Source organism: Podarcis erhardii (assembly GCF_964252035.2).
Source record: "Podarcis erhardii genome assembly, chromosome: 12".
Taxonomy (NCBI): domain Eukaryota; kingdom Metazoa; phylum Chordata; class Lepidosauria; order Squamata; family Lacertidae; genus Podarcis; species Podarcis erhardii.
This window is the reverse complement of record NC_138513.1, coordinates 49,084,220-49,110,463: the sequence shown is the minus strand read 5'-3', so window position 1 is coordinate 49,110,463 and position 26,244 is coordinate 49,084,220. Positions and strand designations below refer to the sequence as shown.

The window sequence follows — 26,244 nt, the reverse complement described above, 5'->3', positions numbered from 1 at the left end:
TGCAGCCAGCTGGCCAGGCTCCGGAGCCTGTGTCACTCCGGAGTGGAGCGTTCATTCGCCGGCACGGGGCGGCCAACCCGTCTCACAGCCCCCAAAGGGAGCGCGGGGCAGGCGAGGGCCGGCCATTGCCAGCGGGGGCCGCTTCTCCTCCCGCCAGCTCTTCCTTGCACCTGTTCGGGGGACCGGCCGGAGAGAGGCGCGCTGCTGTGCGATGGGCAGCTGAAAAGCAGCGGCGGCGGCTGGGGCTGGCATCTGGATGAGGAGCAGCCGGGAGCCGCGGCGGTGCTCAGCGTGGGGCGGCCCCCCCGGCGCCCCCTCTCCTCGCCCCTCTCTCCCGATGACTCCGAGGGGCCGGAGGGTCCGCCGCCCCCTCCCCAAGGAGCTGCTGGTCTCCTGCCTGGTCTTCGGCTTCTCCTTCCCCTTGATGGTCCTGATGCTCCTGCTCTGAGGAGGAGGAGGATGCCGCTGGAGCCCCCCAGCCCCTCGGCGGCGGAAAAGGCTCGGCTCGGCCGCCTCGGGGCTGCCTGACAAGGGCGGCGGCGGCCTGATCGCGCTCTCTCCCTCTCTCTCTCTCTCGCCGGGGGGGGGGGAGAGAGGCAAGATGCGAAGGCGGGCTTGGGGGCTGCCCTCCGGCCTTTCCCTGAAGGACTGATCCCGGGGGGGGGGGGAGCGTGGGCCCTCGCCCTCCTTCCACGGGACTCTTCGGAAGCCGCGCCGGGAGGAGGAGGAGGAGGCGGCGGCGGCGGCTCGGAGCAGCCATGGGGCGGCGCCCCTGCCCTGAGCCCCCGGGCCCGGCTGGCCTCGGCCCCGCCTGCTGAGCCCCCGCCCCGGCCCCGGCCTCTCTGGCGCCTCCTCCCCGCCCGCCATGGGCGAGGGCATGTCCAAGAGGCTGAAGGTGCAGCTGGGCGGCGAGGCGGAGATGGAGGAGCGCGCCTTCGCCAACCCTTTCCCGGACTTCCAGCCCCACGGGGCCGCCGCCGCCGCCTCCTCGCCCAGCGGCTCCGAGGGGAAGCGCGCCCGCCCGCCCTCGCCCGGCGACGGAGACCCCCCGCTCTTCGAGGCCGACGGCAAGGTGAGGGGGCGGGCGGGCGGGGGGCCACGTCGTCTTCCCGGAATGCTACGCGAGGGAAAGGGCCACCTGTAAATAAAGGGACGGGTCCAGAGTGAAAGCAAAATAATGGCCCGCCTAACCTATTATTATTATTATTATTATTATTATTATTATTATTATTATTATTATTATTATTATTATTATTATTATTATTATTATTGCATATTTCTTTGTTTCCCGCCTTCCCGCTTCCCTTCCCCCTCCCCCCCCCCGGCTCCTCTGGGCCTCGAAGCCTTTTTCCCTCACGGAAGTTGCGAAGAGTCGCCCTGAGGAAAGTGGCGGAGCTTTCGGGGTGGCTGCGCTCCGTCCGGAGGAGTTTTACGAAAGGCTGCCGAGCTTGTGGGTCTTTCGGGCCTCGTGAAGAAGCAGGCCGGCTCGGTGCGGCGGACTTGGGGGGCTGCTCCGCCCTCGCTGCCTCGGCTGGGCCTCCGCCGGCCTCGCGGGGCTGAGAAAAAGCAGGGGCCTCACGCAGAAAACTAGCCCCACCGTGTCTCTGAATAGAAGCTGGTTTTCTGCGTTTTTCTTTTAAATGTGCTTGGGGGTGTTATTGATTTGCTCTGCTTCGTTCTTGTTTGTATTTTGTGGTTTTTATTCCGTATTTGTATACTGTGAATAGCATTGAGATCTTTGATTTAATGCATAGAAAATAATAAATTTGTATGGAGGAGCATCCTATCAAGTGAGGCTCTTGCCCGCAGCCTGAATTGTTTCCACCCTGTCACAGGCTTGTTAAATTTGAGACTGGAAGGAAGAATATGGTGACATGTAGAATTGGGAAAGGTTGCAACAATATGGTAATAAGGCGATAGTATTCATTCTGTAGTATTTCAGGAGCTGGGTGCAAATATAACTGCTCCCTCGCTGTGGGATTCCCTCCACATGTCTGCTCAGAAGCAATTCCTGCTGGCTTGACAGAGTTTGGCAGTGAGGCTGTTCCCCCACAGTGCTGGGTTTTAGGTTGCGTTTCAACACATGGTATGATGGTGAGAGGTAGCATATATGCACCCAATGTGTGTTACGTGTTGGGTTTTTCTACTATGATTACCAGTGCTAAGAGACTGAGATAGAAAATCTATTCACCACATGGCTCCTGGAACCTGGGCTGCAGGTGCTAAAACAGAATGGCTAATTGCCATGGGGGGGGCCAATGCAGCAGCACTTTCTACTCATTTTTTCGAAACTCATGAACTAATACACAATTCATATCAGTGACACATTGTTAATATCACATTTTTAATAGCAATTCTTAACTGGACACCACAAACCTCAACCTCAACAATAGTGGGCAACCATAAGTATTTATAAATACTGGTATATATCACTGAAACTATGATCACACAATATTGATATTACATACACACATGCAGTGATGCAGTTGCATCTGGAACATGAGACTCTTAAACCTCAGGGTTGTGGGTTTGAGCCGCACGTTGGGCAAAAGATTCCTGCATTGCAGGGCATTTGACTAGGTGATCCTCAGGGTCCTTCCAACTCTACAATTCTATGATTCTAAGAGGGAGCATTCCTCAATAGAAAGGAAAATGTACAAGATAGCACACACTCTCATTTCACAGAAATCACTTAGAAGTTAACAGCATGGCTTGTCCACTGTTCCTTGTCTCCAGTCTTCCGCTCCTCCTCATTTCCAGTCTTCCTCCAGCTGCCATTCACTCTCAGGATGGCACAGGCTGCACAGAAGCTGGTGGTGCTGTCACCACCAAAGGGCCCAAGCTCATTTTTGCTGCTACCACTTACTCAAAGCTTCACCTGGCCACATTTTGGTACTATGCTAAAGTTGAATTGGTTCCCCCAATTCCTGCTGAAATTCCTAAGGCCATGGATGGCATGAAAGGATTGCTGACGACCCGGCAGTCTGGCCGCTAACCATCAAGGAAGCTGTAAGGAATAGTTTGGTGGCTACTGAAGTGGTAATGTGGTTTTACATCTGCGAAATCATAGGCAAACGTGGCCTGGTTGGCTGTAGTGTTTAAAAGTCTTTTTAGTTCTAATTCAGTGTCTTAATACCAAGATGAAATTGTGGTGGTCTCTACAAATATCGTTCAATTTGAGGCAAAATCAGATGGTGGTGATGTGAACGGCAACAAGGGTTGCTAAATTACTATTCAAATAAACGCTATACAAAGAAAAAAGTTACCAGCACATTTTGCCCCATAACTTCCTTTCTAGGAAGGCTGAGATGGACTTCTTTTTTTAAAAAGAAAGCTCAGTCTGGAGCACCTCCCCAGGGTTACTGGTGAAAGCTTTAGCAACCATGGGCAGAGCCAGGATTTTTGTTAAGGGGGAGGGGGAGCTTTTTTTAAGGAAATCAAAGTTCAGCTTTTCTTGGGAAATCATAGGTAAAAATACCTGTCCCTTGAATAGGACATGGGGGGGGGGACGTTTCTGCTGAGGGGGAAAGCTTCAGATAATTGAGTACTTTCGATACCCCCCCCCCCCCAGCTACACCCATGCAAGCAACCCCTGGAGCATGGGGTTATAGCCAAATAGTTATGAAAGTGACCTCAGGTGGTGTAAGTTGCTCAAAGCCAGCTAAATTTTTCAATGGTGCTATATTCTTTTCCCCAAACAATAGCTAAAAGTGCCGCATGGCGGTGCTCTAGAACAGAGGCTCCCAAACGTACCGTATTTGGCCTACCAAATAAAAAAGTACTCTGTGTCCCCCTGGAAATAAGACACCTTGAAACTTGAAATTACAACATTATTTATTAAAATCAACAGTGGTAACATTTGCATTACACACAGAAAATTAAGATAAAGAAGGATATTAGAATAAAAATTAAGAATAACATTAAAAATAATCATAATGAGATCATAATGAGAAGGATGAACCTTTAACTTTATGCTTTGTGTAAGCATCATTGCATGTTTCATTGGTGAAGTGCTCCTTAGTGGGTGCAGCACACATATTTTAAAAACCTGCTGTTCTGTGCAAGTCTGGTATGTATCAGAATATTTTTTTTTAAAAAAATACTGGTCTCACGCACAGGTAAACAAATACCTGTGCAGATCACTGCAGTGAACCTCTGAGTTCTTGAAGTAGTAATAGAATTGGAAGGGACAGCAACACACTGCAAATACATCCCATCAAGCACTGCCCACGTTGTGGTTGGGAAACACTTGAGAGAGAGAGGCAGTTTGTCTGAAAGTGCTTGTGTGTGCAAAAAAGTGTACAGGGCAAATTAAATTCTGTGCTGTGTATGTGCCCATTTATACGCTGGTGTGTACAGGGCCTTAGTCCTCATTTACAGTAAGGAAGAATGTTTTAGAAGAAAGACTCTTGCCAACTGTTTCTAGTTCTGGAAGGCAGAACTCTGGGCTTTCAGAACCTGTATCCTGCCAGCCCAAACACAGCCCTCTGGCCACACCAGCCACCAAGGCCTCTAAACCTCCAGATTATGGCTGCCACCTTGGGATTTTTAAGCAGACCGCAGTACCTGCTTGGACTCCCTGGTTGGATGACAAATTCTGCAGGTCTTAATCTGAAACTAACTTTGGGGTGGCAGAAGAAAAGAAAAGAAAACTAAATACTTGAATAACAACTAACCCCCCCTAACAGCTTCTCGGCCTCTTGGCAGGACCCACCACTGTGCTGACACCTTTCCTGAGCCATTTAAATTGTCTCTTGCATGTGGTGTTACTATAGTGGAGCAAAGAAACAGTGCAGCTGCTGCCACCTGTCACTGCACCAGTTGAGGCAACTGGGACTCAGTGGAGGTCATTTGGGAAAAGGCTCCCTTGAAACTTGCAGCCACCCTTGCCTAGGTTCTTGAAGTTACTGTTCAAGGTCAGTGCTTGGAGTGGTTTTGGAAGGGATATGACAAGCATTTTCACCCACATGGAGGTGTGCAGGTTTTTGTTGAAGGAGATATCAATGCTCCATTTTGAATGCTACTGGTGAGCTTAGGAGACACAAAGAACACAATGCATTTGTCACAGTGCCATACATTTTGGCTCAGCTGTGAGGCCATTGCCTATGACAGCCTTTCTCAACCTTGGGTCCCCAGATGTTGTTGGCTTGGCACTCAGTCTGTCATTGCCTTACTCCAGCTGCCCATAGTTGGATAAGCATGAGAAATGCTGCTCTTCCCTGTATCTGAAGCCATTGCTTGACTTAATCACATCACTAGAGCAGCACAGGATCATAATGTTTTGACAGCCTCAAATTGAGTCACAATGTTATGATGGGTGACTGAAGAGCATAATCAAGAGCTGCCTTCAAACCCTGATGATTCCGCCCCCCCCCAAAAAAAACCCGAAACAAGCAACAGAATGGACTTCGCAGACTTAGGTCTAATTAATTAATGAACCCTAACTAATTGTTTGTATGTGTCATGTTTGTGGGTTGCATTGCACACTCCATGTAATTAAGGTTTATTTTAGACTTTGATTCCCTGGAGCCAACTGAAGCCTAATGATATTTAATGGCAAGCACTGCCAGTTAGTGGGAATAGTTAATGAGGGCATCTTCAGATGATTTAGTGATGTTTGGCTGCTTTGTGGCCACTTGAGACTTGCTTGTAATTCACATTTACGGGAAACATATTTAGAGTTACCTTTTTGGTAAATCACATGGTGTGGTTTAAATGGCATCATACTTTATGCATAACAGTTTATAAACTTTCACAACAGGAACTCTTCACTGTCTTGTGGAACATCTTTATGCCATTGATTGGCAGATCAGATCAATAATTTTGTGTATTGTTTCCAGCAGTATTTATTTATGTATTGTGTCTGTGTACAGTACTATCCTTGCGCTATGAAGTTCAGGCGGTGTTATTTAGGGTTACCCCATCCTATCCATACAAGCCAGTGGGGTAGATTGAACTGAGAAACAGTAACTGGCTGAAAAGCATCCGTGGTGCTTCACGGCTATGCATGGATTCCTCATGCAACAGTGACACACTGACTCTCCACTCTGGGGTCATCAGGGCTATCTGTTGATGGTCAAAATGGATGAATCCTGCAACTCATTGGTGATGGCCCCAGTAATATCCCTGCAGAACTGCATCTAGAACCATTTCCTTGCAGTTTCCGGAAACAGTTGAAGATAAATTTGTTCTGATAGGCATTCCCAGCTGGAGAAACGGGTCTTTCCCAAAAATGTCCACTTGTTGGGGTTTTATCCTTGTCTTATTTGTGTGTGTGTTTGTATGTATGTGTGTGTTTTGATTATCTTAAGTGTAAATTTAGACGGTGAATAATAAATCAGTTGTGCTTGTGATGATGACAATAATTCTATTGGTTGCGGAACACATGCCTCTTGAACCTGGGCTTTTAAAACTGATGCATTCATTTTTTGTGTCCTCTCAGTAATGTGTTATATGGAATTACTGGTTTTGGGGTTATGGGTGGGGTTGTTGTTTGTTGATTTGCTTGTTTTTATGTGCTGTAACAACAAGTTAGGTGTAGCTCATAGAATAGTCCATTTTCTGATAATGGGCTTCTTGATCAGGGAAGCTCTTCCAAAATGGAACATAGTTTGTTCTTTGTCTCTTGAGTCCATAGATGACTTAACAAATATATAGCAGTAGTCTGGCTAGTAAAACTTCTCATGGCTAGAACATCTGTGGGCCCATATTCATGACTGAGACAACTGTACAATGTGAATTAACCTGGTTAATTGTGTTTTGTTAAAAAGAAGGCTTTTAATTTTCCTGCATCATTCCATACCTAACTTCCTTATTAGACATCTTGCCAATGTCCACCCTAATGACATAATTATGCAAGTGAAGTTATGATTAGTTCTGTATGAATGAAAATGGGTTCTTTGTGAGCTTCCCCAGTCTTGTGATGGAATTTCATTTCAGTCACTCTTTACTCTTCTTGCTGATTGAATGATCTTCTATTAAAACCTGATATATAACCAAATGAAGCTAGTATTTGGTGAAATTTTAGAACTTGACTCCACACAAACCAGAATATTTCTGCTTGATTTTAATTAATCTGCAGCTGACCCAACTCACTTGCCTACATCAGTAGCATTTTACAGGCACCTGGCTTACATTTAGGGAGAGCAATGGTTAACAGCTTTGGGACAGCATGGCCTATGATTGTGTGGAGGCAACTGTGCCTTCCTCTGTCTTCCCAACTGCAGCCCCGTTGCCTCCTCATTTTGCAGGAGAGAGGTAAACAATTGGTTCAGGGGACCTGCATTCTCTCTTCACCTCCCCATAACCAAAGTAGACCCAGCACTAGGATGGGTGGAAAGGCTTAAACCTCTGTCCAGCCTGGTACCCTGATGGGGATTTAAATTATTAAATTGCCCTTCCACAATCAAATCATTTCATGGGTGGGGAGTAGAGGCAGATCCGAGGTGGGAGATGGAGATGGTGGTGGCCACACCCATGCGTGGCCTGTAACTACCAGAGGGTTGGCCAGGGCAAATGAGGCTCTCAGGCCAAAAATGGTTGCCCCCACTGCTCTAGAGAAGTGAATGGAGTTAGTCCTTTCCCAATGGAAGAAGGGAAATAGGCACCAGTCAGGATAACTCTTAAAGAGGAAACACATGCACACCATGCTCAGCATCTAGGAAGAGTTGTATTTTCCTGTAGGTGAGCAAAATAGCTTGAGGTGGCCCTGTTTATGCACAAACGTGTGTTGAACAGCCTTAATTAGCTGTTTAGGAGTTTTGTTGGTTTTTAAATTATCTCTCCCCCCCCCCCCTACAGATCTGCCCTTATTTCAGTAAAAGGATCACAACTAAAATTAAGGATCTGCTGCAGCAAATGGAAGAAGGGCTGAAGACTGCAGATCCTCATGACTGCTCTGCATATACTGGCTGGACAGGTAAGGTACCCAAACTTCTTGACAAAGTTCATGGAATTACTTTTGGAGTTGAATTGTTAAGATCCTCGCAGATACAACAGCTTACTTTGTGATCTAGTGCTGGGTTCTAGGTTCAGGCTTCGTTTCCATTGATATTCCATTGATAAGTATATTCACATCATTTTAGTCTGCTTTTCCATGAAACCACATTCAGAATGTTTGACAGCATTATAGGGCTGGCATGTACTCCCACTTTCCACCCAGTTGCTCTCTGGAGCTAGAAAGTGAAGACCATCTTGCTGCAGGTTTCTTCCTGCTTACTTTCCCACTTAGAGCCATTAACAATTAGTTGGCCAGGAAAGCGCTTCCTTGGTCACCTAAGAAAACTATTAATCCTGTTTTCCAAATTCTTAAAATAAAAAAACGCACCACCACCAATTACTACCGTTTTGAGCATAGCCTGGCCTGCTTCTGTGAAGTGTGTGGTCTGGTCTGGTGCCACTTGTAGTTTTCAATTTACCCAACACTTTCTACCATTATTTGTATGCTTATGGGGGCGGGTTGAAAAGGTTAACTGGTGGATTGACCCATTTGGATGAGATGATTGGTGGATTGAGCCTTTTAATTAGGCAGTGTGTATGTCACCATTTTGTTATCTAAAGAACAGAATGCTATATTGGGCATAGAATTCAATCTCCTATTAATTCTTGCTTTCGTATTTTTATTTTTTGAAAATGCAAGTTTGTAGTCCATATGGCAGCAACAATTTTTTTTATTTATTGAATGTGCTAGTCGCTTTATCTTGCCCAGAGCAACCCAATGTGACTTACAGCCAACCATACAAACAGGCAAAAAATCACATATAGATACATTAAAACCAAGAGGAGAAAGAAATATGTTAAACAAACATGCTTCCCACTTGTAAAAGGACACACAAAGCTAAAGACCAAAGACCTGGTTATAGAGGAAAGTTTTTGCCTGCCAGGTAAACCCTCTCTGGGTAGAGTATGTGGCTACTAAAATCTCAGGAGCCAGATGGTGGTTGAATAAGATGTACAGTGGTCCAGGATTTTGGTGCTCTGCATAGCTCATTATTCCTCCCCATGATGTACAAACTGGAATAAATAACTCAGAATTGTAAAAATAGCCATCATGAAATATGTAAAGTAGATGATGCAGATTTGCTTAATTTGTATAGTTATTCAGGTTGCAGAACACAGCTTTTTTGGGGGGGGGTCAGTGAATTTGTACTGGCTGTGTGCAAAATTTGTTAATTTGCACTAAGTGTACATAGATGTGGATACTTCTTCATTCCAATTCTGTGCTTATGGCATATTGCAATCAAGGTGGACTTCAACTGATAGATGCATTATCCTATTCTATAATAGATGTTTGCACCACATGCTCCCCAGGTTCCTTCCAGCTTTGTTGCTAAGAAGAATTAAATATGAAAGAGGATTATTGGCCCACATTCAGTTCTGGAAATGGGAGTTCAGTATTTTTCCTCTTTTCTTCTTAATGGCTCTTGGAAGGATTCAGAATGTTCTGGGCAGATGGTTCTGTAGGAGGAGAAATGACAAAAAGGTGACATTTGTGATTGGTTTGTTTTAAAAACCTAAAAATGGGGGCAGCTGTGTGGCACTAAAGGTTGTTTTTTTTTAATGCCGCCTCTCACTTGCTGTTTCTTTAGAAGCAGAACAGAATTCTGACACTGGGATTGACAGAATTAATTGCTAATTCACACTAGGGCAATTAAAACAAATCAACCTTCCACTTAAAATAGCAATACAGATGGATGAGTAATATCAGTTCCATGGAGAATGGCTTGGGCTTTATTCAGGAATGCTCAAATACGACAGAAAAATAAGCTTTAGAACTGTTTTTGTGTTTGTTAAATATAAAAACAGTTGTATATGTTTTATTTTTTCCACACATTTCTTTCCTGCCTTTCCTTGAAGAAGCTCATAGTGACATATATGCTTATCCAATGTATAGTCACAACCATCTTATAAGATTGTATAAGATAAGAGGGAGACTACTCTAGTGAGCTTCATAGCAGGAGGAGGATTTGAACCCGTTCCTCTGGTCAAGATCCAACACTCAGGCTCATATCATGCAACCCTCTAATTTAATCCTAAGAAAAAAGTTTTCATTTTCCCCCAACAGAGATAATGTAATTCAGCGAGATTCAGTATTCACCTCTGCTGCATTTCTTCTATTATACAAGATGCAAAACAATTATTATTGAAGTACAGTGGTACCTTGGTTCCCAAACTTAATCCATCCCGGAAGTCCATTCCAAAACCAAAGCATTCCAAAACCGAGGTGTGCTTTCCCATAAAAAGTAATGCAAAATGGATTAATCCATTCCAGACTTTTAAAAACAAGCCCTAAAACAGTAATTTAACAGGAATTTTACTAATGAGACCATTGATCCATAAAATGAAATCAATAAACAATGTACTTCAGTCATACAATCAATCAGTAGCTGAACTGGGTTCCACACAGTTACAAAAAACAAAAAACAAAAAACAAAAAAAGAGTCACAAAAACCCAAAATAAATAGCAAAAACAGACAGACCTCAGCGTAACACTCAAAACAGAAGTGTGGCACTCAAAATGGAGTACGTTCGGCTTCCAAAAAATGTTCGCAAACCAGAACACTTCCAGGTTTGCAGTTGTTTGAGTACCAAGGCGTTTGAGAAGCAGGGTACCACTGTAATCTTTAAAGGGTGAGAAAGAGGGATGGACATTGAGATTGTTATATAAATCATTCAAAGTTCACAATGTCATACAATATATTTTGCCTATTAGACTCTGTCTTACCAGGCTGGGGGCGAAACATGTGGGCAGGGGCAGAAATCCCTCACTGTATCTGTGTCTGGCCCCCTGAACTTTTTCCAGGTTACATCCCTCACTGGCTCTCCTTCACATCCAAAGTGTTTTTGCCTGGCTGGAATCTGTCTTGCTTGAACTCTGATAATGCCTCTTGCTTGTCTAGACTCTAGATGGAGGATGGAGGGGCAGGGCTTATTTCTAGAAGCTAGCCTACTGTATAATTGTAAAATTTACATTGTTGCTCTACCCACTTTTGCCTCTGGCTCCACCAACTACTGGCAAATGGCTCTTGGAAGGTAGACCGGAAGGAAAAATGACTCTCTGACTAAAAAAGGGAATGATGTATCTCAACCAAGGAAGAGGAGGAAGAGGAGAGGCAAGGAGGGGAGGCGAAGAGCTAAATCAAAGCCCTTGTTCCTTCTGCTCCACCTGCTATATTCCAGAATCTGGGGTTGATGGTCAGCCAACCATTGGGGGGGGGGGGTTGAAATGCCAGGTCTGGCCAGAAAAAAATATTTTCCATGATTTGATTGTAGATGAGGGAGGCAACTTTGGGTGTAAAACTGAGACCTGAGCAGATGAGCGCAGTGGTCTGTGCTAACCCAGCTGTGTCTGCCCAGGTGCAGCACCAATTCAGGTCAGAGGAGCAGGTGGTGGTTGGTTGCCATCCATCTCCCTTGCCAGGAGACCAGTCTGCACTGTGTCTGGGTTTGAGGGGTTGTCGGCCTTTGTAGTTGGGATTGACAGAATTGTGATTTGATCAAGTGTATTAGTTGAACACTATTTGATTCTCTAATATATTGTACTGATGGTTTTCATGTAGTATTTTAACAATTGTGACTCTTGCTGATATCACTCTGTGATTAGGGGCAGAATACAAAACGTAGAAATAAATAAATGGTCAGACCTGGTTGGCACCCTCCCTCCTGACACCCACCTCATTTAAGTTACTTATCTGAATTCAGTGGCACTTGCATCTCACTGCTCAGGATGATCCCATGTGTCTTTAATGGGAGTTAGGCAGTATTATTTCATCCCATAATTAAGGTTTGTTTAGTGGCCAGCATAAGTCGAATCAGGTTAGTCTTTCCCTGGTGAATCAAGACCACAAGTAGCAGGCTGTGCTCAAGGTGAGCTGTAGAAGCATCATTTTTTATTTTTCTGGGCTTTGATTTAAGAAGAGAAGGGTGGGAAGAAAAAAGAAAAGGCAAAAAAGGAGAGTGAGACCCATCTTGTACTTGGTGGCTAAGTGAGTCCTGGTTTCAAAAAGGTATAAAAAGTCCTGTCATCATTTATTTATTTTTAAAGGACTATTGTGACTCTATGGGTCAGCAAAGGAGAGGGAATAAGTCCATTTAATTTTTCTTCTTTCTGGTGATTCCAGGGATAGCCCTTTTGTACCTTCAGCTGTACCGTGTGACGCAAGAACAAAGTCATCTACAGCGATCCCTGGATTATGTGAAGAGGATCCTACGCAATCTGAATGGAAGAAGGGTTACTTTCCTCTGTGGTGATGCTGGACCCTTGGCAGTGGGAGCAGTGGTGTACCACAAGCTGAAGAATGACACTGAGTCCAAGGAATGTGTGACCAAGTGAGTACCTGCGATGGGCTGGGGACAAACGCTTAGAGATAGGCTAAGCATTCTTCAATGGGTCAGTAACAGCAGAGCAAAAACCCTCCTTGGGAGACCAGACGAAGGAGCTGGAGAGGATTAAGTTGGTTTTTCTTATGGATATCTCAGCCTCCAAAGAAAGACTCTTAATGTGCTGCTGCCAGTTAGCCACCCTAGCAATATAGTAAAATCAGAGAATTAACATAGTAGCTATCAAACCAGCATAAAAGCATTCCAGGTGTTAAAAGTTTAAAAGCCAAAGGAAATAAAAGGTATTTGCCTGGTGCTGAAATAATAAATCAGTCTATTCATTCTATGATACTTTTCCTCATCAAGTGTTATTATTATTAGTAGCAGTAGCAGTAAAAGGTAAAGGGACTGCTGACCATTAGGTCCAGTCGTAGCCAACTCTGGGGTTGCGGCGCTTATCTCGCTTTATTTACAGCTTCTGGGTCATGTGGCAAACCAGATCAGCGCACGGAAACGCCATTTACCTTCCCGCTGGAGCAGTACCTATTTATCTACTTGCACTTTGACGTGCTTTCGAACTGTTGGTTGGGAGGAGCTGGGACCAAGCAACGGGAGCTCACCCCATCACGGGGATTCAAACTGCCGACCTTCTGATTGGCAAGTCCTAGGCTCTGTGGTTTAACCCACAGCGCCACCCGCATCCCGTCTTAGCTATAGTAGAAGTCTCTGAAATCAGGAATTGGTGTGAAAATGAGGAATCAGCCAATAGTGTTTATCCCTACCCCTGATACATCTACAGTTGCAATTGAAATTATTCCACCCCCATTGCAAATCGGGTTTATTATCGAAATTTACGGACTTTTAGCTGTTTGCAATGAGCAAATCAAACAAAAACAATTGAAATAGCTCGGTAAAACGAATGCTTCAAGTGATTTCCCCAAATTCAGCTGTGAAATGCAAGTTATACTGGTTTCTCCAGTCTCACTATTGTTCAACCCCTTCATGGCAAGTATCTTTTTGCACTTTCAGTTGCAGCTGTATAGGAGAGAGAAGGGTCACTTTTGTTCGCAGAAGGCAAAGCACCTGCAAAGTAGCAAGTTGCCATGCTAGGGTTATATATAGGGACTCAGTCAGTTCCCTGCAGCTAGGAGAACTTACTACTGGGCAAGCAGGTGGAGGATCTTTACAAAAAGAAGATGCCATCTCCACCCCACCCACCCCCCACCCCCCATAGCATGAGAAAGGATCCGTCTTGCTTATTTTGGTTTGGTTTCCTCTGATACTTCCATCCCTAGAAAGAATAACATTTGATCCAGAGGCTTCTGGGATACTTCTCTGCCTTTCTCCTCCCGTTTTGGACAAGGCTCTAGTGACCTTTGGCAGGTTATAAACACACAAGTGGTTTCTTTTAGCATTCTTTGCCCTGGCCCTACCTGTTCGCTTTTCCCCAGCATCCCTTGCTATACCCAGAGCTCTTGGGGGCTCTGCCCTGCCTACAGCCATTGCACTGCAGTTTATATTTAGAAGTTGCATCACTCTCCTCCTAATCCACAGTCTCTGAAAGATTAATCTCCGTCAGGGCTTTTTGATATGACTGTTTGCATTTTAAATGGAACTTTCTTTCCCTGCTGAGAATAAAAGGCAGGGCTTCTTTTTTCACATTTTGTTTCAACCAGGCTGCTTTGTGGAGTGGGAAGCAGAGAATAAAAATGAGATTAAGACTAAGATTCTCGTTTGCTTAATTGAAAATAAATGTCATTGGAAACAGTTGGGCTTACTTCCTAGGAAGGGGCTGCCATCCAGAAAGCGGGGGGGGGGGGGGAGATCTCTCTCTCCTTTTTCTGAGCAGCTCCCTTCCCCCTTCTAGGTTGGTGTATCTTAAGCCACTTTTGAAATGGAAGTGATTTGGAGCAGTTTACACTGTGCCTAAGGGATAGGTGCTGCTAATTTGAAAGACAGATAGATGGCTTCATTTCTACATATTCCTAACTTGGTTTACTCTTACCTTGATGACTGAAGGCTGAAATTTGCTTAACAGCATGGGGGTGGGCGGAGTTCATTAATTCCATTTGACGGCCTGGAAATAACCTGTTTCCAGTGCTCAGCGTTAGCTCAGGATGACAATCTAGGTGCCACATGAGGCCTGAAAACTAGGTTATGGGTGCAATAACAGAATGCCTAGGATGCCTAGGCGCTGCTGTTTTTTGTATTACAAGATTACAAAGCTGGAAATGAATGAACTCCAGCTAAAACCTTATCTTCATTTTTCATATGGTCTCGTCCTCATCAATATTCTTTTGTGGGCCCCTTCTTCAGTCTTCAGAGAGTGGCTGGAAGTGGGGAGGCAGAAAAAGGTTCTCCTTTCTTTCCACGCTGCAAACAAGCTCTGGATTCTCCCTACACCCCCTATATAACTTTCTAGCACAACAACTAACACATATTACAGGCCTACACAAGTGATGGAAGAGACACACACTTTGAGTGTACAGTTCGCACTTAAATATCTTACTTCAGTGCCATCATGTGGGGCAAGATAGCGCCAAGGTAAGACGTGCTTATCAGAGCTCTGCATATTCCCTTTCACTTACATGACGGGGGTTTGCTTTCCTGGCTCCCCCCACCCCTTTTGTTCTTTTTAAAATTCCTTTTATTGCCCAGTCTCAAATCTTGCATTCTTGGGCAAAGTGATTGAGCGGGTGGCTGCGGAACAACTCCAGGCACGCCTGGAAGATGCGGATCATTTAGATCCCTTCCAGTCAGGATTCAGTCCTCACCATGGGACTGAAACTGCCTTGGTCGTGCTGGTTGATGATCTCCGGTGGGCTAGGGACAAAGGTGAGAGCTGTTTCCTAGTTCTGCTGGGTCTCTCAGCGGCCTTTGATACCATCAACCATAACATCCTTCTGGACCGTCTAGAGGGAGCTGGGGGCACTGTTATACAGTGGTTCCACTCCTTCCTTCTGGGCCATGTCCAGAAAGTGGTGTTCAGGCCCATGGGCTCTCACTTATGGGGTGCCACTGGGTTCTGTCCTCTCCTCCATTAAAACACTTTCTATAATGTTTGTAGTACTGGTTTCCACCATGGCATCCCTCCCCCCAACAGCCTTAAAAGCTATGATGAAGGTAGAATTTCACAGATTGGCTGGTTAGAGGACAAGGCAGGCTGTAAGGATATGGTTGTGCTCTCTGACTGATGTGTGTGAAGCATTTGAGAAGGCAAAAATTAGGAAATATGCCACTTCCCGGGGGGGGGGGGCGGCTGTTCACAGAGTTGTCTCAGGATAAGCAGCAGGAATCGCACACGAGTATGTTTAGCTCATGTTAAATCATCTTACCACTTCAGATGTTTCTTGAGCTTCACAGTGGGTTAAAAGTGATGGGGTCTTTATCTGCTATAGGGTATTGACTGCTGGATGGGGGCGAGCCTCACTCTCCCCAGCCCTCGCCAGGATGGGGCTTGCCTCTGCGGGTGGGGAGCGCTGAGTGGGGGCGGGGCTTGCAGCCCTCACTGCCCTCACCGCCAATGGATAGGAGAGCACTTGCGCCCTGAGTGCGGATGGGGATTGGAGGAGAGCACTCGTGCTGAGTGGGGACGGGCCCTAGGTGCAAGACATCATGCCCATACATCTAAAACTGGTTGCAATTGGACCATGGCAAGTTGCAAAACTTGCCTAGTCCTTAGGGAGTTTCAAATGCTGCTACTACTGTATATAAAGAATGAGAGTATAATAGTCGGGAGCATGTGTGATGTTGAGTGGCTAAAGGTTGATACGCCTCGTTGAATCTTAGACAGTTGATTTTTTATTTCACCAGTCCAGATAAGACTGGACAAAAAAATCTGTTTCAAATATTGGAGAGACACTACTGAACTAGATGAACCAATGGCTTCTTGTGTTCTGGTGGAATTATTTTGGCCTCTTTCTCAAATTATTTGACCTAGAAAAGCCTAAATTACCTCAGCTTTAGTTAGCTTTGCAAGCTCACAGTGGTTTTTGCCAGCTCACCTGCCTACATCAACCTGCTATGTTAGTTGCAAAAAGGGAGAGCAGAGTCTTTTCTGTGTACAGAAAGCTTACTTGCCTGATCACCCGGAGGCAGTTCCTATTCACTGTGGCAACCTATTTACAAGCTCCCCATACTTGGGAACCCTTCAGTTTCCCCTCCAATTCTTTCTCATTCCAGACTTTTGCAGCTCCAGAGAATGGTCCTTGCCACAGATTCTGACCTTCCAGATGAGTTGCTTTATGGAAGAGCTGGTTACTTGTATGCCTTGCTTTATCTGAATACTGAAATTGGACCCGAGGCCGTGCCACAGTCTGCTATCAAGGAGGTAAGAGAGAAGCGCTCTTTTCCAGCCATTGGCTTTGTACAGAGTTGCTTGTTTGGTGCCTTTTGTAATGGTTCCCACCTTTTGCCTGCATTTAGCTATCTCCATACACGTCCCATTTGTTGTTTCAATCTTGCAGAACTGTCTCCTGCCTTCTTTGGGGCTTTCCACATAATGCTTTTCTAAAAGCCTACATTTTCTTCTTAGTGCTATACAGGCGGTGCTCGATTTGCATGGAGGTTACATTCTGGACCCACGTGTGTATCAGCAGGGTCCGCATAAGGCCACTCCATTCCGCACCTTTTTGTGACATTTTTGGGTCACTTCTGGGTTTGGCACAATGTGCATGGTTGCAGTCACAAACATATCGGACACACCTAAAACGGTTGCTGTCTGTACTTGTGCCTGTACTTATCCATGACTAGTGGTCCTATATCCACACTTAATGGAAGCCATTATTGCAGAAGCCCTCTTGAAAGATAACTGAGTGCTCCTGCATTTCAGTTGTACAGCAGAGAAGGCATGCTTGGTCTCTAATGAAGTAATAGTATTTAAGCAGTAGAAAAAACACACCTCTGACACTTTTGCAAGCAGCTCCCACTAATGCAGTTGCTCCACATGCTGGGGTCCCTTTCACTAGCAACAAAGCATTGCTTTTTGAAATGTAGTAACAGAAATTCTACCTGGAGGAAGTCTTGAATACCCTTTGCAACCTATGCATTTATTGCAGGTTTGGGTGACTTTTGGACCTCCAGTGGCCAGGGAGGATGGGAGTTGTAGTTTAGGAATATTTGGAGGACCAAAGGTTCTCCACACCTGATTTCTTTCTCCACACTCTTTCATTTTTCTGGCTGGAACAAGAAGTTCAGAGTAGTCTCTGAAAAGGTTATTGCAAGACCAACTCCCACTGGTCACATAAAGAAATTTGTGAAATTTTTAGGCTTGCATAACTCCACTCTTATGGCTTTGGCTACAGAGTGTACTGGCCAGATGTGAGATGTTCTCTCAGAATAATGGAATGCCTGTTATTCTATCTGTCTGCATCAGGTCGTGGATTCCATCATTGAATCAGGTAAAAACTTTTCCAGAGAGGAACGAAAGACAGAACGGTGCCCATTATTGTATCAGTGGCACAGAAAACAATATGTTGGTGCAGCCCATGGCATGTCTGGGATCTACTATATGCTTATGCAGGTAATGATAGGAGCCAGCTTGGAAAAGGGGGGTGGGGGTGAGAAGGAGACTCTCCTGAGGGCAACAGTGAGAGAAGGGAACTTGTCTTAAGAAGATAAGAAGCGGCTGCTGGATCAGGCCAGTGGCCCATCTAGTCCTGGATCCTGTTCTCACAGTGGCCAACAGGCATCAATTTACACTTATTTACATTGTTTATGTTGAATTGCACTTGCCATTTTATTACCCATTCACTCAGGTTGGAGAGCTTGTTTTCACAATCTCTTCTTGTTTGAATGACCCTGAACAATTTAGCATCATCGGCAAACTTCACTGCTCACCCCTAATTCTCAATTGTTTTTGAACAAGTTAAATAGCAGAGGTCTCAGTGTTGATCTTTTTAAAATAAAAAATAAAATAAGGTGTTGAAGTTTTTTCATAATACAATAAGATAAAAGAAACTAAATAAAAACAAAAACAGAGAAAGAGAAAACACCAAAGGAAAACAAAAAAGTAGAAGAAAAGAAGAGAGAATAAGAGAAGAAAAATGAATAGAATTTCCATTTTTTTGTCAGTTTCATAAAAGAAATTAATCAAAATATTCACTATAGAATATTTTCATGCAACTGATCTACTTTCTGTTAGGCGATATTTCCCCAGTCTTCTTGACCCAGATGTCTCATATTAATCTATTTTCCTTTTTACACAAAAGTCCAAAAGGCATTCTCTAACTATTGTTTGAATAAATGTCAGCAATAGTTTTTCTCTAATCAACATATCAACTTTCTCTCCGATAACTTTAACAACCATTTCCCATTGTGAGATGTACAAGTTCCCTGTCAGTGGGAAAGCTCATGTATCTCTTGGTATGGGACATGCACAAATGGGCACTTCAGAAGACTTAGTGGCAGGGTAAAAAGAGGATGCCTGAGTGAGTGTTACTCTCTATTGGCAACTCCTTGTAACATGTGATGCCAACTTCTAAATATAAAACAGCCACAGTTGTCTCCCACCTTCACTGCATCCAGTTAAACAAGGGTAAAATTATTTTCCAGATACATCAATGTGAATGCACATCAGCATGGATTTGTAGTAATATGAAAAAAATTGCTGCTTTTTATTTTGAAAAAAATACTGTGTGTTTGTTGTATATTTTAGCCAGTGTGCAATGTGGATCAAGAGACTTTGAGAGAACTGGTGAAACCAAGCATTGACTATGTGCGCCATAAAAAATTTCGATCTGGGAATTATCCATCATCTTTAAGTAATGAAACTGACAGGCTGGTGCATTGGTGCCATGGTTCCCCAGGAGTCATCCATATGCTCATGCAAGCATATAAGGTATGTCCTTGTTTGGCTCAATCATGAGGCATGGAAGAATGCATACAGTGGGACCTTGGTTCTCAAACTTAATCCGTTCCGGAAGTCCGTTCCAAAACCAAATTCTTCCAAAGCCAAGGTGCGCTTTCCTATAGAAAGTAATCCAAAACAGTGGTACCTCAGGTTACATACGCTTCAGGTTACAGACTCCATTAACTCAGAAATAGTACCTCGGGTTAAGAACTTTGCTTCAGGATGAGAACAGAAATCACGCGGTGGCAACACGGCAGCAGCGGGAGGCCCCATTAACTAAAGTGGTGCTTCAGGTTAAGAACAGTTTCAGATTAAGAACGTACCTCCGGAACGAATTAAGTTCTTAACCTGAGGTACCACTGTAATCCGTTCCAGACTTTTAAAAACAACCCCTAAAACAGCAATTTAACATGAATTTCACTATCTAATGAGACCATTGATCCATAAAATGAAAGCAATAATCAATGTACTGTACTATAAAATAAATAAGACCGTATCGTAGATGATAAAAAATAATTTATTTATTTTCTTACCTGCACTGATTATAGTCATTGTTTGGATGGGGGCCTTTTATCCATTTCCACAATCACACAATCATTCAGTATCTGAACTGGGTTCCACACAGTCACAAAAACAAATTAACTGAAAAAGCCTCAAAAACGCAAAATAAATCGCAAATACAAAAGCGCCAAACTTAATCCTTTCTGGAAGTCTGACTTCCGAAAAGTTCGAAAACCAAGGCACAGCTTCTGATTGGTGCAGGCGCCCTGGAAACAATAGCTGACAGCCACATCAGATGTTTGGATTCCGAAAAACATCTGAAAACCGGAATGCTTGCTTCTGGGGTTTCGGCGTTTGCGAACCAAGGTACTACTCTACTTCAAAATTGAAAGTTAGGTTTCCAACAGGAACACATAGTATGAGTTGCATGTTGTCTACACTGCTTCTTAAGACAGAATTTCTGTACTGCGTGCATTAAGAAAATTCTTAGTTCTGTAAGTCCAAGGGGATTTCTAAGGAGAAAAAAAAATTAATAGCAACACAAGGTACTTTCCTGATGCCATATGGCAAACTGCTTTTGAAGTTGTGGAACTTTCAAAATTACCGTATTTTTCTGTCTATAAGATGTATAAGGACACCCCCTCCCATTTGTAGCGACTCAATTTTAAGAAAATGAGCGGAGATGGCCCAAAGTTGTTGAGCTTCTCCCCCCATGCAACTGTGGGCAGGAAAAACTCCCTATATCATTTCCCATGCACAGCGGCATCGGGGGAAGTTGTGCAACCAGTGGGCAGGTGGGCACGCCACTTCTCCCCCCGCCATGCCACTATCCGTGTACTGGATGACCTCAGTTTTTTGACATGATTTTTGAGTCAAAAAACCTCGTCTAATACATGGAAAAATATGGTAGTATGTGGTGTGTCACCTGTTCAGATTTAAAAGTATGTGTTGCTTGACCCTAAGCAGCTCTTAGGATCCTTTTGCTTGCCCAGAAACAACATGGCAGGCACCAGCCCTTTTATTAAAAATAGTCAGTTCTCAACAGCCTGCTGAAACAAAAAGGTCTTTATTTGCTGGCTGAAGGACAAGGAGGGAGCCAGTCTAGCTTCTCTAGGGAGGGAGGTTCAAAGTTTGGGAGCAGCCACCAAGAAGGCCATCATTAAAAATAGTGAGTATTTTTAGTTCACTGCTGTGGCTAAACTTGTGTTCACATTTCTGCAGGTTTTCAAAGAGGATAAATATTTGAAGGACGCAATAGAATGTAGTGATGTCATTTGGCAGAGAGGATTGTTGAGGAAAGGCTATGGCATCTGCCACGGGACAGCTGGCAATGGCTACTCCTTCTTATCCCTCTATCATCTCACTCAGGATAAAAAGTACCTCTATCGAGCTTGCAAGGTACTCCTTAATTTTATTTTCTGATGCACATACTGGGTGATACTCAACGCTAGTTATACTTAGAAAAAACCCATTGATTTCACTGGACCTGCTCCAGAGTATGACTTAGTTCAGGAGCATCCGATTTAGGGTTCCAGCCGTGCTTTTCCCCAGTTACTTTGGCATTTTATGCCCACTGAACGAGTTTGCTTCTCAGTGACCTATGATTGTAGATGGGGGGTTTTATTTTCTAAGGACGTTCTGCATTTCTGAAAATTCTGACACACACACACACACACACACACACACACACACACACACACTCTCTGGTTTGCTGATACCTCCCTACATAAGTCTTCAGGCTACATAAGTATTCAGGCTTGAGTTTGCTGTTACGGGAGAGTTATGAGATAGGGTAGTGAAGCTGACTTCCAGGGTTGAGGCGGCCTCTGCTGAGCTGGCATTCATGGAAAGAGCCCATCCCTGGACCAAGACCTAGTGGCTGTTAAGTGGAGGAGCCATCAGTGAGGTGGGTTTTGTTGGAGCAGTGACAGCACTTCTGTAGAAAACCGTGAAAATGTTGTTGCTACCAATGTGACACAGCCTCTTGAACAAAGATGGTGAATACATTAGTTGCTAAGGGATTTGTTTACCATCTTTATCCAAAGCACCCTGGTGCATCAGCAGCAGCACAACCAGACCCCTTCACCTGCCCCAGCTGCAACAAAACATGTCTCTCCTGTATCGGTTTGACTCCACATACACTCCTCCTTCTCCCAAGACAAGAAGGAACAAGAAGCTGCTTCAACATTAAGCACAGTCATTTATTTACAAGACAAGCTACTTCTTTTCAAGGTGCTATCAGTCTTTGTTGAACTGGTTCTGAACAGCTATTTCTCCCTCTCTTGAGAGTTTCACGTAGGAAAGGGCTGCTGGTGGGATTCATTCTGTGCTCAGGGCTGCTGAGTGCACTATTCTCCCTTCTGATGTAAGCACATGGCTTACATTGCCACTTAGTAGATACTATCTCTTCATTTCACTGTGTCCAATGAGAGAGAGAGAGAGGTCAGTTCTTTGTAAACCTTAATCACTGCAGATTGGATTTTGGATAATCTGCACATGCAATTTCCTGAAATTTCATCAGAAACTTTATTAGGGCTGAAGTTAGATTTCTTAATCAGCTGACTTTGAGCTGACTTCTTGCACACCACAGTATTTCATATCTATTAGATATACATCTTTATTTACTTTGGTTTTCAATATTTTAGTCATTATTTCTTCATCCCTATTTGCTGCCTTTCCCCCAGTTTGCAGAGTGGTGTCTGGATTATGGTGCACACGGCTGTCGTATTCCTGACCGACCCTACTCACTGTTTGAAGGCAAGACATTTTTTATTGTTGAATTCTGTATTCAGTAACATGTATATTATAAAATTGTTATATGATTGAATTCAAAGCTACATGGTTTAGTTGGACTGTAAATTCACTTAAGCTGATATTGGCCTGGTTCACATGTTTTGCCAAGCCAATCCATGTCTGAGCGCATGAGCCTGTGGACTCCAGGAAAGGAAATGGTTCTGCCGCTGTGTTAAGTCAGGGTTTGGCTTAGTGTGCCATCTGAACCTGGGCTTGTGCTTTAGCTCTCCCAGACAAGCCATGAACAGTAATCCATAGGGCAAACCCTGCAGGGAGCACATACATGAGCTGAACCACAAAGTTCAGACAACATGCTACACCCAGCTGTGGTTTAGCTCAGTGTAGCAGCAGAACTGGGAAGAGCAAAGTGTTTGAAATCTCTTCTTCTGGAGTCCACATGCTCACATGTCCATGTGTGAACCAGGTCCAGGTCTGCAGTCCTCAACATGCTTACATGGGAGTAAAGCCCAGTGAACACTGTGGGACTTACTCATGAGTAGATATGTATAGGGCTGCACAACAAGCCTGCTTAATGAAATGTGCATGGTTCCTGCTTAATATTCATGGCCACCCTTTGAGTTCTACAGCCCTGTTCACTTTTCCTGTTGAAATACGTTGCCAGAGCAACTGAATTACTATTGCTGGAAGATCTGATTTGTTCTATGCTGTAATCTGTTTGAGGGTCGAATTTGGCAGATAGGATTATAGATCTCAGCAATGCATAGTCTCTGGGTGTTTAACTTTCTCATAGGCATCTTACCATGGAAACTCAAAAATAGACCATTGATGCTCAGCACTGAAGGTTGTTTTCAGAAATGACTCATTTGCCATCTGTTGTTAACGCATGGAACTGCAGAATTATTCAAGAGTATCCAAAGTTGTGCTGACATTATCACTGCATTTCACACATAAGAAACCTGCATTTTCATCCATGGAAATGTTCTTCATGTCACAAAATTATAATACAGAGTGCTGCATTTCATTAAGATGACCAACTTTTCTTACCCAACAGTCATTTGTGAAAAATGGGGACTTGAGGGGTATGTTCAATGCCCTGTTTTTCATACTTGGCTAAATTAGGATAGTTTGGTTTTACCCTAATGCTACAGGAACACACCAAAGCCAAACGTGCTTTACAAATGCAAATACAGCTTTTCTCTCCAGGATATAAGATGTATCTTCTGAATCAGTCCTGGTGAAACAGCTTGGCTGTGTGTGATCCTCTGGCTTTCTCCTGCAGCCATCTGAATGTTCTCCTTGCCACCACTAAAAGCCAGTCTCCTCCCCATTTCCTGGAGCTCACGTCCCCTGTGGCAGCCTTCTGAGAGTAGATGCCAGTAGTGTGTCTTGTAGCAGATACCCTGGTAGCTGTGCTCAGAGGCCAACCATAAAGCGTGCCAGGTGCAGTCCCTTTGGAGGCACTGTGAAAGTAATAAACAGGCAGATCCTGCCTTCCCTTATGGACTGGTAACTTCTGTTTTATGTGTATTTAATATGCAAGGCTGTTCCAGGGGATCCCTTGCAGCTCTCTCATGGCCAAAGAATCCAGGCTTTCTGTCTTTGTGCTTTTTTGAACTTGGGATTTGTCCGCTTCAGGTATGGCAGGAGCTATCCACTTCCTCTCCGACATAATTGACCCCCAGAACTCCCGCTTCCCAGCATTTGAACTCGGCCCTCAAAGGAAAGAAAGCAAAGAGGAGCAGAACAGCTAAATGGAAACTGGAGATAATGCCCAAAGCAACATGACTGCTTAGTGCCTCAAGTGAAACTGAACCAACGTTGGGAGTCTGGAGGAAAAACTCTTTCTCGCCTGTTCTCCAAAGAACCACGCTTGTCGTTGCTGCATGAGCGAGAGAATTCCACATTTCAATGTTTCATTCTAAGAGATGCCTTGAGCTGTGGCAGTGATCAGGCTTAAGTTCATTGGGACTCTTGCTTTTTCAGTTTTCACAGTTGTCCTTCCAGGTCTTTCTGGGTGTGTTTGCATGTTCCTTGGTGTTGTCCGTAACTGTAAAGTTTTTTCCGTTCATTGTGAAGCTGAAAACTGGTCAGTGACATCTTGTCCTGCTTGTTTTTCTGTGCATGGCTGTAATGACAGCACACACCTCTCCACCGCTGAAACAGGACCTCACATTTGGAACACTCTCTCTGCCTATTAGCTACCATGAATGAATGAGGGAGGCAAGCCCAGCCAAATGCACAGCTTGGTTGACCCTTTTCTTCAAAGTCATTGAACATTCCTTCCACCCCACCCCAAGACATCAAGAGCATGGTCCAGTCAGAGTTAAGAACCTTTTAAAAAAATAAATCTATTGATTTTCTTGAAGAGGTTAACCGTATGATTAAAATTCTGCCGTTGAAATCAGTTACCCGACGTCTGGCCAAATTATTCCCCAAATCTATCTCCCCCTGCCCACCATGGGGACTTTTTAAGGTTTTCAATATACCTAAAGTGAATCACGAATGTTGCACTGGTTTCCATGGGAAAAAATTAAACAAGTACTACACTCTACTGTCAAGATGTGTGGGGCTGGATTGTGCCTCCAAGAGTGAAGCTCACTTCAAATTAAATAGGTGAGCATTACATCTTCTGTGCCTCCCACCCTTGAAATAAGTCTACAATGCACATTTTCAAAAGTACTTCTATGGGATTTTTCAGATTTGAAAACTCTCTTGAGTGCATTCTGAAACACAAGATCCTTTCAATGTAGGGAGGGGGCCATAGACATGCCCTAAGTAGCCCACATAATTCCACCAATTTTGTAGAGGAACATCATCCCTTCAGTTCTTGTGCATCATGGAAAGCTTTCTGACAAAACTAGGCAGAGCCACACAAAAGCAGTATTGGGTTCAGCCCCACAGTTTAGGGAAGGACTCTGGGAAATGAAATGGCTTACTACTGCTATTGAAGTTTCTGAGAAGGGGCCAAGGTATCCAGTTCTAATTAGTAGTAAGACTGTCAATCTCCCTGCTAGGTGACATAGACAGTCCCATTTTTGTTGCTTCACCCTCTGAAAGGTTGCTTAGTTGTTGTTCCTCTGTTTGAAGAGCTACATAGTGAGTGTGTCACTCAGGCCCTGAGTCACAACTTTGTTTTGTTTACATTTTGCTCTTCCACATCTTCTAAAAGAAATTTTTGACAATTTGCATTGCTGGGTGTACTTTTTATATGAGAGAAATTTGGCTTCTTGAATAGCTTCCAGTCACCGTTGCTGAGAAGTGAACCCCACTTCCTAGATAGGATGTTTAAAGGTTGTTGTATCAAATTGTTCTGAGTTTTGTTGCACTGCTTTATTCTAACAGAAAAAGGACAGCCTCTCAACATAAATGAGAGTGTTTTGGAAGAAGGGGTCGTGGATTAGGGGGAAAGTCAGTTATCACAATGTTTTGCTGTTAAAGTTGTTTTCAAAAAAAATAAATTTAGCAAAATACAGATGTGTTCTGAACAATTTTTTCTTACGTACCTGCCTATGTGCTCTGACAACAGACAGCATTAGTTGAAACTACATGTTACACATGACATAGATCTGCCACTAGCGCCACCAAAACTGGCAGCACTGCGCAAGCTCCCCTCCATCCACTGGGATTTCTTACAGTGTTATGTGGCATCATCACACTGAGCTTATCACCACTTTCATGGCTGACAAAGACATGGAAACTTCCAACATGATGCTATTGTAGTGCAACGTATGAGATTTACCGTATTTTTCGCTCCATAAGATGCACTTTTTCCACTTAAAATCTAAGGGGAAATGTCTGTGTGTCTTACGGAGCGAATGTGT

The 26,244-nt window shown here is 44.1% G+C and overlaps 1 protein-coding gene across 1 annotated transcript; it reads left to right on the top strand.

Moving 5' to 3' along the window:
- Positions 1-861: 861 nt before the first annotated feature.
- LANCL2 (LanC like glutathione S-transferase 2) lies at positions 862-25,893 on the top strand. The gene is made up of 9 exons (XM_081834814.1): positions 862-1,072; positions 7,801-7,918; positions 12,120-12,327; positions 16,501-16,648; positions 17,693-17,839; positions 18,974-19,156; positions 20,891-21,067; positions 22,354-22,426; positions 24,059-25,893. The coding sequence occupies exons 1-9, from the start codon at positions 866-868 to the stop codon at positions 24,172-24,174; spliced, it is 1,377 nt and encodes a 458-aa protein (XP_081690940.1). The 5' UTR covers positions 862-865; the 3' UTR covers positions 24,175-25,893.
- Positions 25,894-26,244: the final 351 nt, after the last annotated feature.